We start from the raw sequence: 18504 nt of genomic DNA on the forward strand, positions 1-18504 counted from the left end.
GAGCTCTGTGATGAATCTTTCGCACTAAGGTTAAAATAAGAGCTAGAACAATCTTAGAACTCTGTGTCTTGTTGAATTTTCATCATAATTATCTTGAAATTCTTCTTAAAATTCCTCTGTCATTTTCCTCACGATCCTCATACAAATCAGAATCACGTACACACCTGAGATGTTGGGATCTTAAACTCTCGTTGGAACCCACTTTCCATTAGAGGAGTGCGGTTGCCTTAACGTGTTTCTTTTGTTTTCGTAGCCCTATCCGTTCGATGTTTTTCATTGCTTGCGAATTCGATTCGTCACTCACGAAACTCACTTCTCAAACTAGTCAGAAAAAAGTTTGTGCCCTTGCTGCTCCTGGGTGGTTGGCGTAATTTTTCCGTGGCTTTCGAGGTCACTTCAGAACCTTGGACCTAGTCGTGTACGTAGTTTTGGTAATTACCATTGTGATCAAGAATACTGAGTACAGCGGATTACGGCATCGGTTGGAGGGTAAATTGCACCTTGAGCTGAAAAAGTGGCAATTTCTGGTCCCAAAGACCAAAGGGCCAAGTGGGGGTACTCAATAATATATTTTTGTTGGGCTGCTGTTGTGTTAGTGTGAGAGTGCGTATCCCAACTATAGGCTGTGAAGTGAAATGAATTCACGAAAATCTAGTACCTTTGCTGAGGTGTTGTGTTTTTGTACCATGAAGATTGTCGACGTCGTGTGAGGCAAGAAGTTGTGCGAAGAAGGAACGAAGAATGGAAGGGTAATCGCAACAAATAAAGTTTGGATGCGATTACGAAAGGTGCGCGAACTGCGAACGCAGTGTGTGAAGCAATTTGGGAAACCGTGTTTCGCAGATCTCTTTCTGGTGTGTGTGTGTGTGCGCGCGCTTGAGGGTTCCTGCCTGCAGACAGTCTGTGCAATAATATCGTTTTCGTAACAATCGCCGACGAAATTGATATAATCAAGTCAAGAAGAAGCGGCGAATGTGTTGGTTTTAAAAGTGCATTTTTGTTTTGCTATGTGGCTTTGTAAATAGGTACCGAATACCTCTTTTCAACAAATACCAGTAACCTTGCGAAGGTTTTCTTTCTTTTGCGGCCTTTGTAGGCACAGGAAAGTAGAAGAGCAAATGTTAGTCCCTCGGTTCCTTCTTCTAGTTCTGGTTCCTCCTGAGACGAAACAAAGAAACCCGCAAGTGGTTGCGAAGTAGAGACTATCTCGCTGTAGGCGGTGATTGGTGTTGAAGAAAAATCATTCTAAACGCGAAACGTTCGAGAAAGAAGTGCTAAGAGGAACGTAAAATTAAAAGTTGATAATGTGGCTTGAAGAAAATTAAAAACCTAAAAAGTGCGAAGGTTATTATTGGAAAAAAAGGTTTTTTTTTATTCCGCTGATGGTTTAGGCAGGTTGGCTGACGGATGGTTGAATAAATACATGGATGTTTCTATTTGGATACGTGCAGTGCTGCCAAAGGTGTTGAAACAATTTAAGATGGAAGATTTATTCGAATAATAGTTTAGTGTAGCAGTGTGATCAAGTGTCTCTAAAAGCGAATTCGTTTATTATCGGGGTTAACACCAGTTCCAACCCAGTGCGAAACCGAACTTTTTGTCAGTGTGAACCTCAAACTGAGCTAGGTTTTAAAAACAAACGAGCAAACTGACGTTTGTCAGAAAACAAACAGACCCAATCTTGACACCCGATCCAGGTTGGAACTTATTATTATTAATTAATTTGATAAGGCTCAACCGAATTAACTTTACAGAGCCGAGGATTCTTGTTCACTATACAATACATCTTAAAACTATAGTCAAAATGTCCAATAAGCTTACTCTTCTACCAGAACGGGAGCCGCTTCCAGTGGTTTACTTGTATGGCAGATTCGCCAACGAGGGTCAGAGGGCTTCCATTGTAGAAATGGACGGAAAACGTGGTCAGCACTCACACATTCATCACGAAACAGTTGCTTTGCACAGTCGACGACGCATCGACTGAAAGGACTGCTGATGAAGAACAATGAGGAGGACCACACAATGGTTGCTGCCGAGTAAACAGACGATCGCGTGACACACATTTAGAGTGGTCTGCTTCTATCGACAGCCGAGTGAACACTGAGTTTGGAACTGAATAATAACCGAATTCGCTATAAGAAAAGCTGTTTTGAGATTTATGTCTGCTTGCCTGTACTTTTGATCATGTGGTCTCAAATTGCATTAAAATTAAGTGTAACATGTTTTAAAAAATCAAAGAAAAATTTGGTGTTACAAAAAATGCTGTACCCATCCTGAACGAATTTAATATAAACGTTAAAGCGTCTAGCAATCAACGCTACACTTTAACGAAAATATGAAATATATATGTAAAGTTAACCAAAACAAAGGCATACTGAATAAGAACGAATCCATCCAACCAAATGAGAAGCGCTTTTTAGCCTATAGCTTTTGGTTTTGTAGCTGCTCAATGCGATGTACCTCGGATCATTGGCGACGTTGGATACCATCTGGTAACAAACTAGTTGTTGGATTGTTGACCTGGACTGCTAAAAATAAGCAGTTCAAGTTTACTCCAATAAATCATTCAGCGTCATACAAGCCCTGACATCCGAGGCCCCGACTCATTCCTGGGTACAGCAGACGATGAAGTTCGCACCACCAAACACGGTATTCTGCGGCAATTCGGAATACCAGGCAACTCTGAAGCTGACTTTCTGACTGGGGCACGACCATCTGTCCCTCGCTATACCAACGAAGTACCGTTACACGATGTCAAGCGCTGGATCGTGAGCTGAGTATGGAAAGCTTGGGACGCGGAGATAACGGATAAAAGGGACGACAAGGAAGTGGACAGAACCGTTGAACTAGCGGGATCAGAAGATAGAGTCGCGGTTGAGGACTGGTCACAGCAAGATCCCGCACAATTGAGTTGTAGAACCCTAGCCTCAATCGAGCACATTCTATGCGTTTGCCCTCAGTATCAGAACCTGCGGGAACTCCACGAGCTACCAAATAGCATACGCGACATGCTGGGTGATGATCCCTGCACACTGGCAGCAGTAATGGGCTCTTTAAAGGATGCTGCATTGAATTTTAAAGTTTAGTCTTTTTTAAATTCCTTTCGGCTGTTGGGACATCTCTGCCTGGTGGGGGCCTCCCGGTTCCCCCCGGTGTGGAGCTCTGTCTTATTCGTACTTTAATGTTTGTGTTATTAATATGTTGTGCCAATTTTCGGTTGAAGTAAACACTGTAAAAAACTCCTTCTGATGCCACACCATTCATGGACGAGATGAACTAGCTTACAGCTGAAAATTTCAAATATGAAGTTTGAAAAAAAATATCGTTTTCGTTAAGTTTCAGCATGTTTATTATTGCCCAGTCCTGTCCACATAGTTCCTTCAGGCTATGGATTCTACTACGAAGGAAGGCTCCAGGATACCGTATTTGAATGGAACAAACTTCGAGAATTGGCGGTACGTGAATGCGGCGAAAGTTTCGGAAGTATTAATGAAGACCAGGGAAAAATGAAGTTTTTGCAGACAGACCGTAAAACAGTTAGTTGGATTCATTTCTGATGAGTGTTGCCCCATAGTACGGGACAAGAAGACTGCTCTGACTGACTGAAGGCACTTGAAAACACTTACACAAAGAAGTCTGGCACTTGAAGAAACTTAGTCAGGAAGTCCGAAGAGAGTATCTCGATAAATACGACTCCCTTTTAATGGCTCTAAAGAACATCAACGGAAAACAACCTCTCCCGCCCTCTTGTCGATACGGGTGTATAGACAATAATCATGCTTTGAAAGATTGTCGTGTCAAGAAGACCTACGGTAACCTCAATGCAGTGGTTGGAAGCAAAGCAGTTCCGTTCATGGTGAACCAGGAGCAACTGTAAGAGCAGAACAAGCAGGTCGTTTTCGATGTGGACTCCGGATGTAGATTGCATGCAGTCGATACAGAAGCTCGAAGAACCTTTCGTTATTGATATGGCCAAGCATGTCGATTGTTCGAAAAGATGAAGGCGAGGCAAAAGGAGTTTTCAAAGGCGACATTCTGTTAGATTTTCGTACCAGAACTGAGAAGTAGTCTGCTTTCCGGCAAGAAAATGTTCCAAGCCGGAATTGACGTGCTGTTCACAAGGCTTGATGGGAAACATAAGTGCTATAGCAAATCTCTTCGCAGCGGAGGTCAGCAATTTCTGGCATTGTTTGGGACCCTATAGACGTCTCACTTTTAAAATGTCCATTGAATATGCATTCAAAAAAAAAAAAACATTTGATTTCCAGAGAGATCAACTCAAATCAATTCAGCGATGAGTAAATTTGCCTTTCAGGGAATTTCGGCGGAGTTTTCTCGCGTTCTCAGCGGTTGAGGTTCTGCACGATTTTGGTGGAGGTTTCCGATTCTGCCAGCGGTGGTTGAGTTTTCTCGCGGTCACGGTGGAAAACTTCCGCACGATTTCGGTGGAGATTTCCGATGCTGCCAACGGAGGTTCCACGGAATTTCAACGGGATTTTAACGCGTTCTCGCTGGAGCATGGTTTGCGCGATTTCGGTGAAGGTCTTCGATGTTGGCAGCTTCTGCACGATTTCGTTGAAGATTTGCGGTGCTACCGGGGAAATTTGCGGAGAGTTTCGACGAAGTTTTTACGTTTTCACGGTGGAGAGGATACCGTACGATTTCGGTGGAGATTTGTTATGTTCCGGGGAGTTTCGACGGAATTTTCGCTTGTTCACGGTGGAGACGGTTCCGGTTTCCGGTTTCGGTCCTGCCAACGGAGATTCCAGTAGGTTTCGACAGAGTTTCTAGCGTCCGGTGCTGCCAATGGTTCCAGGGAATTTGGACGGGTTTTTTCCGCGTTTTCGATGGAGGAGGTTTCGGGGCCTCATAGCCTAGTCAGTAAAGGCACGGTATTACCTATGGTATTACCAAGCCGGAGGCGCCGGGTTCGATTCCCGGTCCGGTCGAGGGAATCTTTCGGGTTGGAAATTTTCTCGACTTCCCTGGGCAGAGTATCATTGTGCTTGCCACACAATATACAAATTCATGCATTGGTATTGGCATCGAAAGCTCTCAATTAATAACTGTGGAAGTGCATTTAGAACACTAAGTTGAGAGCACGCAATAAGCTAATATGCGCTAAGTCATAAGCTTGAAATGCAAACAAGAAGAAGAAGAAGGTTTCGGTAGAGATTCCCGATGCTGTTTGTAACTTCTGTTGGCAGCATCGGAAACCTACACCGATCGCGCGGAAGCTCCTCACACGAGACAACTCTGTAGACATTTCCTGGAGCATCCGTTGGCGCTATCGGACATATCCACCGAAATCATGCAGAACCTTCATGAACGAAAACGCTGTCAACATTCCACATAACTTCCGTTGGCAGCATCGGAAATCTCCATCGAAATCGTGCGGATGATCCTCAACTGCGAACACCAGAAAACAGTTGAAATTTACTGGAACTTCCGTTGACAGCATCGTAAATCGTCCGAGAACGTGAATCCCTAAAATTTACGTTGGTAGTATCTAGAATCTCCACCGAAATTTTGCAGCACCTTCTTTACCCCGAGAAGGTGGAAAACTCCATTGAAATGCATTTGCACTATCGTAAGCAGCATGGAAAATCTTTACCTAAATGCCCCTATACTGGTGGAAGGTCTTGGACAAAAAGCTGATTATGAATCTGCGACACCTGTGTGCTTGGAAAGCAGTGTAGAAAAGAGTGGATACATTTGGACGTGTGTGATCCGCCAGCTTGAGAAGTATCGGAATATTTCGTGTCCTTTATGGATGACTACAGCCATTTTGCGTGCATCTATTTGATGAAGAAGGAAGTCTTCGTTCATTTTCAAAAATATGAAGCTATGGTTACCACCCAGTTTGAAAAACGGGTTTGCAAGCTAACTGCTAGGCGCAGTGAATGGGAGCGCAGACTTCCAGGTAAATTGCTCGATTTTTCCTGAGCTTAGAGCGACATCTACTGGTAAACCTTCATGACTCCCAGATCCGTCCTGTCAACATAGGTCCTTCAACAATTTTAGCAGAGAAATTCGGATACGCATTATTGCCGGAAGTCGTATTTGCTACGTACTCCAGAAGACTTTGAAGTCTGGTAAAATTCGCCTCCGTCCTAAGTCTGAAACCGGTAAATATATAAAAAACTGAGACCGGTAGTTCTCTCAGGACATATGAACGATACTCGAGGAGAACCTGCAAGCGTCCAAAACGGCGTCTGGAGGAGAAGAATCAACCACGCACTGGCGCAAATCTATGGAAAGCCCAGTGTCCAGAAAGTGGCCAGAACTGGAAGAGTACAATGGGTGCGAAATGTTGCAACAATGCTGGACAAGAATCTCGCAAAAATTGTGTCATTCCAATCATCAGGAATCAAGCATAGTTCATCTTCCACAGGAACATCTGCCAGCACTGTTCTGCGTCTCTCTCTCTCTCTCTCTCTATATGCAACTTCCATACACAAACCACGACCATCAGGTTGTGCTTATCGAGTTGCACTCAGGGATTCAGCTGAGCACCACAGTTTTCAATATTGAAATTGTTCAAAAAATATACTTAGTAGTCGTAAGCGATGCAGCCAATAGCATTATACATACAGTAGTACCATCGGACATGGTTGCGCTGGTGGTGGATTTCAATCACTGAGTGATGGTGATTCCAAAACAGCATCGTCGAAGCTAAGGTCGAGTGTGTGTGTGAGTGTGTGATTCGTTCGATTTCTGTCAGGTTTAGGTTTTAGGCCAGAAGAATCGAAATCGAAATATGTAGTGGCAGCATCAGAGGAACTAGTCCGTCAGTCAGCCAACATAGATCTAGAAAGCGCCAGCCCCAGTGGTGGGTGGTTTGGATTAGGGGCTCAGAAGTGATTTTAAATTCCAATACATATCTACTACATCTGTGTCGTAACCCGCTTTGTCAGGATTTCCTACTGCTGCCGTGGTTGTGGGTCTTGTGGGAGGATTGCGTCAACAACAACCAAGTGAAGAAATTACGCATTGACTAAAGGCGAAAATGGATTCTCAATAGTGGAACAAATCAAATATCAACATTACGTGTCCCGAGGAAAAAATGTCGACATTTGATGAGTGCTAGAGTGAGATAAAAGTGCCGTGAAAGCATACGGAGCAGTGCGAGGGGAAAGGTGGGTTCAAGGATACGTTGTGGGGAATACACAGGCAAGGGATCATCAACATCAGCTGCTCGTGCGCTGCCCTCTGGTGCCATATTCTCGACTTCATCGTGAGTGGTGAGGGTGGGTGCAAACAAATAAAACAGATACGGCGATTGGATCTCGCTGGTCGCAGGAGGTGCAGCGGTAAAGGGGGGAATGTTTTCCTTTCTCCTTTCTTTGCCATCGTAAATGTATCAGCACCTTTTGTTTACACGACTATTGCGTTCGACGAGAGCTAAAACCCCAGAACCCGAAGAGGCAGAAACTTCGACGGCCAGAAGAAAATCTCGCTTCAAGTTCCACGCTCTATTAGAGGCGGCGACGGTCATTGAAGAAGTCGTAGAGGGCAAAGCCAGCTGAAGCGTATATGCTGTACTATCATCGGTGTTTTTCTTTTCATTTAATTCGAACTGAGCGGAATAATCGTGGAAATTAGCAGCTCGGAAGGCGGAAGAACAAAGAAACGATATTTGTTACACGGTGAACGGCGGTTGTTGTTGCGGGAGGATTTAAGAAGATGGCTGATTTCGATGCAATCTACGAGGAACAGGAACTGGCCGAACCGGAAGACCTGGAGGAGGCCCACGTTCAGATGGTGCCGGATCCGATCGTCATACGAGGGGCAGGAAATATGACAGTGTGAGTATTACTATTAAGCTAAGGTTGCACTTGGGTAGTTTAAGGGGGTAAAAAATTACTCCGTAGATAACAAGCGGAAAAGGTTGCTTTATATTAATATTCCGACCAGTCTTGTAAGCGGTTACGGTAGTCGACACATTTTCTGTGATAATTGACTGCCTTTGCCTCCGACACTTGCAAAGCAAGCTATCATAGTACAGTACCAAACTAAAATGTCGTATGACAGGCTCTGTCATACGACACTGTCGCCGAAGACCGCCACGAATGTATGTATTTTAGTTTTTCTCATAATAAGAGCTGCTGATGGTGTGCTTGTGTGAATTCTGAAAATAGCAAGCAATGATGTCCTAGTAATAATATTTCTGATCAGAAATGGTTTGATTTACACCAAATTGAGGAATTACAACGAAATCACACATGTCATATGATAGCTATTTTGATAATTTTCTTTTAGCTCGAATGTTATTCTACCGCTCGTGTTGTGTGAGAGAGACGACGGTAGAGCATGAGTGTTCGAATACAAACAGACTGTCGCGCACGACAACGAAGCGAGTGTAGTAAAAAACGTCAACTGTTTCAACCCCTGATTCCGACGTTCGATAATGTAAGTTTATCGTCTACGGTTTTTTGTCAGTTAGATTCTTTTGAGAGTTTGGCGTACGACAAATATAACTGAAAATGGCTTACTTCAGGCGATTTTCAGATTGGTCCGACCATGTTTTATTAGGCCAAAGTTTTAATAGTTCTATATTGTTCTTTCATAAGGCCAATGTCGCAAACGTAAACAATGACTTTCTCCGCGAATTCCTCGGGAATGAAAACTCGCCCGAATAGAAGAAGAGTTCCCATATCAGATGTAATTGGTGGCCTACTTATGAGTGTTTAACGAATGTTTGGTTCATTTAATTATTTTCATGTACACGGTTAGAAAAAAGTACCCAAAATTAAGTTCTTTTCACTCATCTCGGCACTATAGTGCAGGAACCCAAAAGTAGGTAAAGCGGGTCAAAGTAATTTTCATTTACTTGTGTGCAGTTCTTATGGAATTTTCCACTGGCTTTTTAAACAAAAGTATGTTATTTGTACCCAACAGTAGGTAAATATGATTATACTCAACGTTGGGTTCCCACACTTTACTACCCCTGTTGGGTGGTTTTACTCCTCCGTTTTTGACAACATTAGAAGGAGAAAAGGAAACAAACTAGTCAAAAGTAGGTAAAAGTGAACTGGCCGTTGGGTACTTTTTTCTTACCGTGTAGGTATTGTGTGGGTGCAAAGAGCGCCCAATGCTTCTCTGTGCAGTGTGGTGAACATTCAGCACTATCGCAGGGACTCGTAGTAAGCCATGATGAGTGTTGTGAGGACAACGAACTGGACACTGCATTTTGCATCCTCTCAATCATCAACCACCGTGGAGGTAAGACGTTCGTCGATATCGGGCAGATACCTTTCCAGCTGATGGTCAGTTATCCACAATACCTTCTCTCACCATAGATTTGGTAAATGCAACAAACCCGAAGCCCGAGGGAATGACTATTAACTTGTTAGCACTCTTTATCTATAGGTATAGATCTATTTAGATATCAGGCACTCTAATCTTATTATCAGATATCTCAGGTTACCTCAGGTCTAGCGTGGCCTATGTCTATGTGCGGTATTAAAGGTGGGGAGGAGATGGTGCATTGGTATTTGTGCAATGACAACATTCAAAATAGTAGTCGTGTGTAGTGTGGCATCGTGTTGCTTAAACCAAGGTGGCTACATATAGGTGTTCTAATGTGTCAAATTCGTGATTCAGCCATGTTGGATTTTTGTATGGGACAGCGACCGAGTTTGTTTACAATTTGCTCTAAAACCGCATTTCCCCCCCCCCCCCGCGACCTCCTCGCCTATATAGTGACAAAGCTGTATCACCATTTATATACCCACCATTGCTTAAACGCTGTCCAGACCAAGGTGACTACATATAGGTGTTCTAATGTGTCAAATTCATGATTCAGCCACAAACGAAGTGACAGACGACTAACTGGCGAAGAAATCCATTTAAATAATGTGGTTCACTGTAATAGAATTTTCTTGGAAGCTTGTGCCATCATCCACCAGATGGGTTAGTTTTTTTTGTTTTGATTTGAACAAAGTTGATTTTGTGTACAATGATTCTTTGACAGTGTGCAAAGAGTGCGTATCATTTTGTCATTTTTTTATGCAGTGTCATAATTTGTGGTGTGTTTATAACTAATTTCGATGAATTTTATTCTCACAGCAAAATAAACTCAATCAATTCCTCCAACAAATAAGCGTAAATAATATTTAAACCGGCTTCCAGAGAAAGCTGTGTAGTGATTATTTGATGACCGGGAAAATGTTGAATAAGCGCCTTTCAAGTTCGCACACAACTAAACAGCAGGATAACAGCTGTTAAGCGTAAAAGGAAATGGAATAAAAGCTTGTTCCAACCGTCCCAACAGCTATAAGTAGTTGACAAAGTTTGACAGATAAAATGAGGGGTTATTGGTATTGGTTATTGGTATATTCCGGCTGATGGTCAGTTATCCACAGGTATTATCAAGGCTTTAAAAAAGATGCTTTGAAAAGGACTTCGATCGTTTCAACAAGCTTGTAATTACATTAATTACACCGATTGCGATTCTAATTGCATAAATTATGCGATTTGATTAAAGAACATGGTTAAGTAACAGTAATTACATCAATACTGTAAAATTGCATTACGTTAACTACTCAATATTTGTTTGTTATTACTTAATTGCTTTGTTCAAAACCTTGTACTTTAAATCCAACGCAGCCAAGAAGGCAACTGTGTGCCATTCGGGATTTGTTTGGGATCATTCCAGGAAGTACTTTCAGGATGCCCCTCAATAATCTTATGATTCTGTCCGGTATTCCCGAAAAATTATCTCCATAAACAGTCACGGTCTGTGCAGAACACTTCAGAAATTCCTTCAAGAAAACTCTTATCTCTTAATTTATCTTCGCATTCCTAATAATTCTTGTGAGTTTTGACGTAGGACTACGTCTGTGATTTCTATATGGGGGGACACTTTGAGAAAACCGAAAATGGAACATGAAACAAAATTGTGAAAGATTTTGAACGTTAATAACTCAGTTGCCCCTGGTCCAATTTCAATAATTTTATCACCAATCGATCAGAAATATAGCTATGCGAATGTTGATTTTCAACAATAAACTATTGAAAAAGTGGTAAATGTCCAGCATTGTTCAAAAGCGTCGAATTAACTAACAAATCCATCAATCACGTACAAGTATATGCTGTTTCCCCAACACAGTCATCAGAGAATCATTCCTAGACGAAACATGTCGATGTAGCATTACGACGAGGTTCGGTAGTTCAGTGGTTACTGTTTCTGCTTACTGAGCAGAAGGTAGGGAGTTCAATCCCTGGCCTGTCCCCTTCCTTGCAATTTTTCACTTTGCCCTATTCTATCCCCACTAGATTTAAATAAAAACAAATTCTGCTTTAACCGATCGCATCACTTACCACAGTGAATCCTGATCTAAAAATAACCTACCTCACTAACACAACTATCCTTCCCGAGACAGTCGTGGAGATGTAGAGGTATTCTCGGTCTCTAGTAACAACCGGACGTAGAACTAATCATCCTTCTCTCCTCAAAAGACCGTGAGGACGTGGCCGGCGCTGTGAATTGATCTATAGATTGAATTGATGTGCTTGTACATTGAAAATGGAAAGCTTATCCCATGCACCATCTATGTAGTTCTCTGTGTAAGCGTATAAGTTCTGATCATTCACGGAGGAGCAACTACGAAGTGCACGGTCAGATAACGTTAACTCGACGGCAAACACATTCATTGATACTTTTGTTGTTGTGGATGATAGAAGAGCATAGCAGAAATAGTGCGAAATAGGAAGCCATCGTCATCACAAAAGAGGAAATCGATAAAGAGAATTGGCTTTCACCCTTCTGCTTCTAAGCCTCTTATAGTCATCGTAATAGCATCGCACCGCTTTTGGTTCTAGGGCACTTGCTGGTTGCAATTTTTAGATCAGGATTCACTGTGATGCGATGGGGGAGAGGTAGCTCATCGATTCTTCCGGTTCGCCTCCTAGCATCGTGCTATAAGGTACCAGGCGATAACCAGGGTAGTTGATCGATAGCTCGATGACGTCATTTCGTTGACGTCTGCAATGGGAAATTCTCATAGCAGGCGTTGACGATGGGACGTTGTCGAGTTGTTGAATAGCAACTATCGTGGTAACTCACGATTACCTGTCGATCTGCCAAATTTGGAAAGACGTCTGCATTGAATTGTCTCATATAATAATATTCCGCCCACTATATCACAAGAAATTGCGAGTAGCTGAGTGGAATGGAGATAAGTTAAGTATTGGGTACAGGACCAAGTCTCCTCAGGGTGGTGCCAAAAGATGAGCGCAATAGAATCATCAAGTTGCCATAAGGCACGGAATGAGACTATTGCATGGCTGGGTAGTCAAAGTCTTCCATTCGTTAGTCATTTCAGGTGGATTAGAACAGGTTTAGGTGGGCGTTGGCCAGATTTGGATTTTTCAGATGTAATCCTGGATAGGACCCTGTCATTGAACGTCACGTGAAAGTGGAACTTAAGGTCTAAGTACTTTTTCGTAGTTTTTAGTTTTCAGATTTGAAAGATCGTCGGTTACAGTGGCCTGTTTACTGAGCAGAAAAACGCGGTCCCAGGTCCTTACATATCAAAGAGATTTATGGTAAAATCGCTTGTGTATCGTGTATTTTGCGAAACTTGTTGTTGTAGTTGGTTCCGGGTTTGAATGGATACACAAATTTGAGCAACGGTATAATGTGATATGAGGGGCTCGGTGGCCTTAGAGCAACCGTTTTTGCTTACTGAGCAGAACATCATGAGTCTAATCTCAGGCCCATCCACATTCAAGATTCGTCAATCGTTTTATTTGTTAATATGACTACATGGTAATAACAGCAACTCGGTGATTAAAAAGGTGCTCGTCTGCCTAGTGGCAAACGTTTTTGCTTACTGAGCAGAAGACCGTGGGTTTAGTCCCAAGCTCCTTCGCGTTATATGATCGTTAGGACATCAATTCAGCTTATCGTTTACCAAAACGAACCCTGCTGCAAACCCAACCCTCTTATCCAACATCCCAGTGATTCCTCGTGGAAGTGCAGAGGACTTGTTGGCTTCCATCAAAGCGAGTGTCACGTCAACACATTCCTACCCCTTCCTTTCTTGACCTGTGATCGGGCGCGGCCGGCACTGGTATTGCCTAGTTTGAGATCACCAGTTTTTACACATTGAGGATGATTGCTAGTCCCAAGCATCGTCTATTGGTTCTCGGTGTAATAACAGCTGGTCTTGCAATAACAGAGTAGCAACCGTGGGTGGTCAATCATGCTCATGTTCATGCATAAAAATTCTCACGTACCCTAATCCCCCATCCCTCGATGTCCAGGTTATTTCATTTTAAATATAACACCCTGAACCATTATGATTTTTGTAAATTCGAGATTATATAATTTTCTAAGCCAGTAATCTTAAAAAATCTAAGCTTCACAATTTCCATTTCTTTCCCAAACCTTGAATCTCGATACTTTTTCTGTGTCCAGGACCTCGCAATATTTTTTTGAAAAATTTGAATTCTCTTATATGGAGGCAATCATAATGCTCTTGAAAAGCACTCTCTAAATTCACTCTGCAATGCTCTTCATATTATTAATAATTCTAGCAATTCCCCGAAAAAAATTACATTTTTAGTTCTGATTAATTCTTTGAAATGCCTTGGAACTCTCTTTTGGATTTTCTAAAAACTATCACCGGAATACAATAAGCGTTGCTAAGGATTTGCTACATACTAATAAAGTCTTCGGTAGCTTCGATTTCGATTACATCAATAAGGTCCGTTTAGACTATCTGATTTGTTGGTATGATTTTGACCGCCGCCATAATGAAAAATCTGCTCGAATTTACTTTCGACACACTTTATAGAACCCTCCTGTTTGCTGCTGTTCACACTGCTTGCGCATGTCGAAAGAACTGTCAACATAGATTTCAAAACAAAACTGTATTAAGAATCAAAAGTAAATACCTCCATCACGAATTACCGGAAAATTGCTCTAGTTTCGGCAGACGTATTTGCTTTTATTATTTTAAATAAAATGAAAAGGGAGAAGGTGAACTTTTTGGAGAAGGAAATGGTTGCTCAGGAGGAACACTGGCAGGGATATGGTTCATATTGTCCTTCAAGAGCTGCGATATGAAGATGAAAATTGATTTCAAAACTTCGCCAGGATGTCGATACCAACTTTAGACAAGCTAGTGGGAAAAGTTCCCACTAGATCTACATGATTCCTAAAGGGTGATACGGTCAAAATTTGGTCAAGGGAAAACGCGTGTAAATCGGTGAAATCGTTTATTTAAAAAATCAAATTAAATTTCTTTTTCAAGTTCAATTAGTATAAAATTCAGGAAAAATATTCAGTTAGGCTTCCGCTTTTCCAAATCCGAATTGCCGGGCCTTACGCTTGACCCCTGCCATCAGATTTTGTACAGCCACCTTGTCCACCTTCTTCGCCGCAGAAAGCCAGTTTGCCTTGAACTGCTGCTCGCCCTTAGCAGTTTTTTTGGTCTTCTTTAGGTTCCGCTTGACAATAGCCCAGTATTTCTCAATTGGGCGGAGCTCTGGCGTGTTGGGAGGGTTCTTGTCCTTGGGAACCACCTGCACGTTGTTGGCGGCGTACCACTCCATGGCCTTTTTACCGTAATGGCAAGATGCCAAATCCGGCCAAAACAGTACGGAACAACCGTGTTTCTTCAGGAAAGGCAGCAGACGTTTATTCAAACACTCTTTCACGTAAATTTCTTGGTTGACAGTCCCGGAAGCTATGAAAATGCTGCTTTTCAAGCCACAGGTACAGATGGCTTGCCAAACCAGATATTTCTTTGCGAAATTTGACAGTTTCATGTGCTTGAAAACATCTGCTACCTTTCCCCTTCCTTTTGCCGTATAAAACTCCTGTCCCGGAAGCTGCTTGTAGTCGGCTTTGACGTAGGTTTCGTCGTCCATTACCACGCAGTCAAACTTCGTCAGCATCGTCGTGTACAGCCTCCGGGATCGCGCTTTGGCCGTCGTATTTTGTTTATCATCGCGATTTGGAGTACTACCTTCTTGTAAGTCGATAGTCCGGCTCGTTTTTTGGCTCGATGCACGGTTGTAGACGATACACCCAGCTTATTTGCGGCATCTCGGAGAGAGAGGTTAGGGTTTCGCTTGAAACTACCGGCAACTCTCTTTGTCGTCTCAGTGGTTTCGGGTTTTCGATTTCCCCCCGATCCAGACTTCCTGGCTGTCGACAAACGTTCCCCAAACACTTTAATTACATTTGTAACGGTTGATTTGGCAACTTTTAGCGATTTTGCCAACTTTGCGTGCGAGTAGCTCGGATTTTCGCGATGCGCGAGCATAATTTTGATACGCTGCTCTTCTTGCTTGGACGGCATTTTGACAACTGAAGAGTGAATTCCAAAATCAAAATAGGAGCAACATTCTACACACACACACACCTTCAAAATGAGGGGTGTTCAGGTTTTTTAAATGCAAAATTGAAAGAAATACGTCAAGTTGATATTGACCAAATTTTGACCGTATCACCCTTTAGAGTTCTGAAAATTTCTGTTAACAACTCAATTCTGCATATTTTTTGAAGACCTTCCGACGTCCCGGAAGTTTTGTTTCTGTTCTCCGGTAATTTTTTTTAAAGAAAATCAATCTTTCCTGACGATCTGCAAATTTCTCGAACCCCTCTACCGATTTCTTTGGAGATTTTCTTCGTCCTACGGATGGAAGTGATTCGCTAGGAGTGCTTCTTTTGTTTTGAGAACAATGAGTGTAAATATTCATACAATGCGCTGTAATAGGCTTCATGTTGTGGCTTATGAACTAACGGATCGAATTAAACGTATTAATGTTTTGTGCATGGTGAAATCATTGATAATTATTGATGATATCTGCTCGATAGAACGGAAATGGACGATTATGACGAAGTAGCGCTCTTCCCTATCTGCAAATATCTCTGAACATCTACACGATTTTCTAAAGAATTAAATTATTATCTAGAAATTTTTGAGCTTTCCGGAAGTTTAAGGAAGTTTTCTGAAGTTTTACTAATTTTTCTGAAGCTGTGCAAATATCTCTAAAGATCAGCGAACTTTCCTGAAGTTTTGTAAATGTATCTTAAAATCCAAGAACCGCAATAAAATTCTTAAAAAAAAACTATTAAAAAAAAATATCTGCAAATTTTTTAGTAGAATAACGATCTACCCTCTGAACTTTTCTGAAGTTCCTAAAATTTATTTCAAATTCTGTAAAGTTTTCTGAACTTCTGTATTTCTGCTCTAAAGATCTGTGAACTGCCCTGAAGTTCAATAAATTTCACAGGAGCTCTCCGAACTTTTCTAAAGTTCTGTAAATTTCTTTGTGGATTCTTGGATTTCCATAAAGTTCTGCAGATTTATCAGGAATTTTTTGAAATTACCCAAAGCTTTACAAATAATCTTAAAATATTTGAACTTCGCTGAAATTTAAAACATTTATCTGAAGATTTACGAATTTCTCTGAAGTGTGTGAACAATTCTAAACATCGGCGAACTTTCCCGAAGATCTGTGAGTTTTGCTGAAGTTCTTTAGATCTATCTATTTCCAACTTCCATGGAATTCTGCAAAATCTTGAACTTTTGTACTTCGCTGCGTATTGTTTTTGGAATTGGTGTACATAAAACGATGAATTGATTGACATAAAACGAATTTGTCTGAAGATCTCACATTTGTCTGAAACTGTGAAACTTTCTGACAAATTCCTGCAAATATCTTTAAAGTTCTGTAAAGTTGTCTGAAGCTCCGTAGTTCTATTCCCAAGATCTATAAAAAAAAACCTTGAGGCTCAATAAATTTCTCAGTAGATCTGCAAACTTCTCTGAAGTTTTGTAAATTCCTCTGTAGGCTCTCGGGCTACCCTGAAGATCTGAAAATTTCCCTGAAGATCTTTTAAGTTACCTAAAGTTCTCAAAATTTATCTGATAATATTTGAGCTTCCTTGAAGTTTTAAATGCCTCTCTCAAGATCCACCAATTTCTCTGAAGTCGTATAAATATTTTTTTTTAATCGCCAAACTATCCTGAAGTTCTGCAAATTTTACTGAAGATCCATTAACATTTCTGAGATTCTAAAAATGTATCAGAAAATCTGCACACTTTTTTGGAGGTGTTCAAATTTATCTGAAGATCTAGGACCATTCTTGTGATTTTTTTCAGAAGTCCTGTATTTTTTTTTTCAAAGTTCTGTAGCTATGTTCTGAAGATCTACGAACTTTTCTGATGTTGAATAATGTTTCAGTAGATCTCCAAACTTTTGTAAAATACATAATATTTCACTGTAGATTCTTGGACTTGTCTGAAGTTATGTGAATTTCCCTGAAGATTTGCAAAATTTCGCTTATAGTTTTACAAATTGATCTGAAATTATTTGAGCTTGCTTGAAGTTTTGAAAATTTCTTTGAACATATATCTGAAGATCTATGAATTTCTATAAATTTCTTTTAATTTGTTTTTAGTTCTGTTCCCAAGATCTACGAACTATCCTGAAGCTCAACAAACTTCTCAGTGGATCCCCGAACCCCTCTGAAGCTCTATGAAAAATCTTAGTAGGCTCTCAGATTTGCTGTCTGGCATGCTTATTCCTATACAATACATGCTTCGTATTATATAAGCACTGTTGTGTTGACCATGCCATGATCCAAGCCATTAAGACATCTTTAGCAAACCCCACACGCATCAATATATTGACGCGAAGGGGAATTATTGACAATAATATTGATGATGTGAATTCAGAAATATTGTCAATCTCGATATATTGACGTCAATATAGCATGTATTGACAATACGATTATTGTCAATAAAAGCAATCGTGTAGGGTTCACTTTTCGGTCAATCACACTGGAAAATAAAAATCAGTCAAACACAGGACATTATTGAATAGTGAAATACCATACCCGAACGATAACCCAAATGATTGAACTATTCCACAAATGGTTTGGATGATATCCTGATAACGTCGTTAAGCAAAATAACCATACACATTTTATTAGGGCTGCTGCTGTATGCCATCAAAACATAAATCAAGCGTTCTTTAGCGGTTCAAATCCGTGAAATTTTAGGAAAAAAAATCAATATTTTCACCTAATTTGCGGCTATTTTGCTGGATGAGTCGAATGAAAATAAAACACAAACCTAGTTCGTTCAAGGGGGGGGGGGGAGGTGGCTGTCAAATACGAACAATCGTCGCCTACCTCGCATAACTGGGATAACTGGTTCCAAACGTAAACAAGCCATAAGAAACCTACAGCGTTTGTTTACGTTTGGAACCAGTTTCATACAAGAATGATCAGTAGGCTGATTTGACAGCACGTCCCCCCACAGTTCGTTCGAAAAATCAAACGTCAAATCTAATCATCCTGTCGAAAAAGTGTGAACGCATCCGAACATTGCATCCGACAACATTATCGAGCAGTCCGCTCAAATCAGACCAACAAATCAGATAGTCTAAACGTACCTTTATCGGCTTATCCTAGGAGTTTACGAAGTTCTTGAAATCTTGTAGTATCCAGCGCTTTGGTGAATATATCCGCTAATT

General features: G+C 41.2%; 1 protein-coding gene across 1 annotated transcript in view; it reads left to right on the top strand.

The window, feature by feature from the left end:
• The first annotated feature begins 412 nt into the window (after positions 1–412).
• LOC135710159 (cysteine-rich hydrophobic domain-containing protein 2) overlaps positions 413–18504 on the top strand; it is a 30069-nt gene continuing 11977 nt past the window's right edge. Inside the window, exons 1-2 of the mRNA XM_065232672.1 lie at positions 413–431; positions 6918–7808. Coding sequence (XP_065088744.1) covers positions 7687–7808 — 122 coding nt within the window. The 5' untranslated portion in view covers positions 413–431; positions 6918–7686. The remainder of the gene's footprint in view (positions 432–6917; positions 7809–18504) is intronic.

The sequence above is a fragment of the Ochlerotatus camptorhynchus genome, unplaced genomic scaffold, assembly GCF_037179485.1.
Source record: "Ochlerotatus camptorhynchus isolate MF236.1 unplaced genomic scaffold, CSIRO-AGI_Acam_v1.1 ptg000370l, whole genome shotgun sequence".
Lineage (NCBI taxonomy): Eukaryota > Metazoa > Arthropoda > Insecta > Diptera > Culicidae > Ochlerotatus > Ochlerotatus camptorhynchus.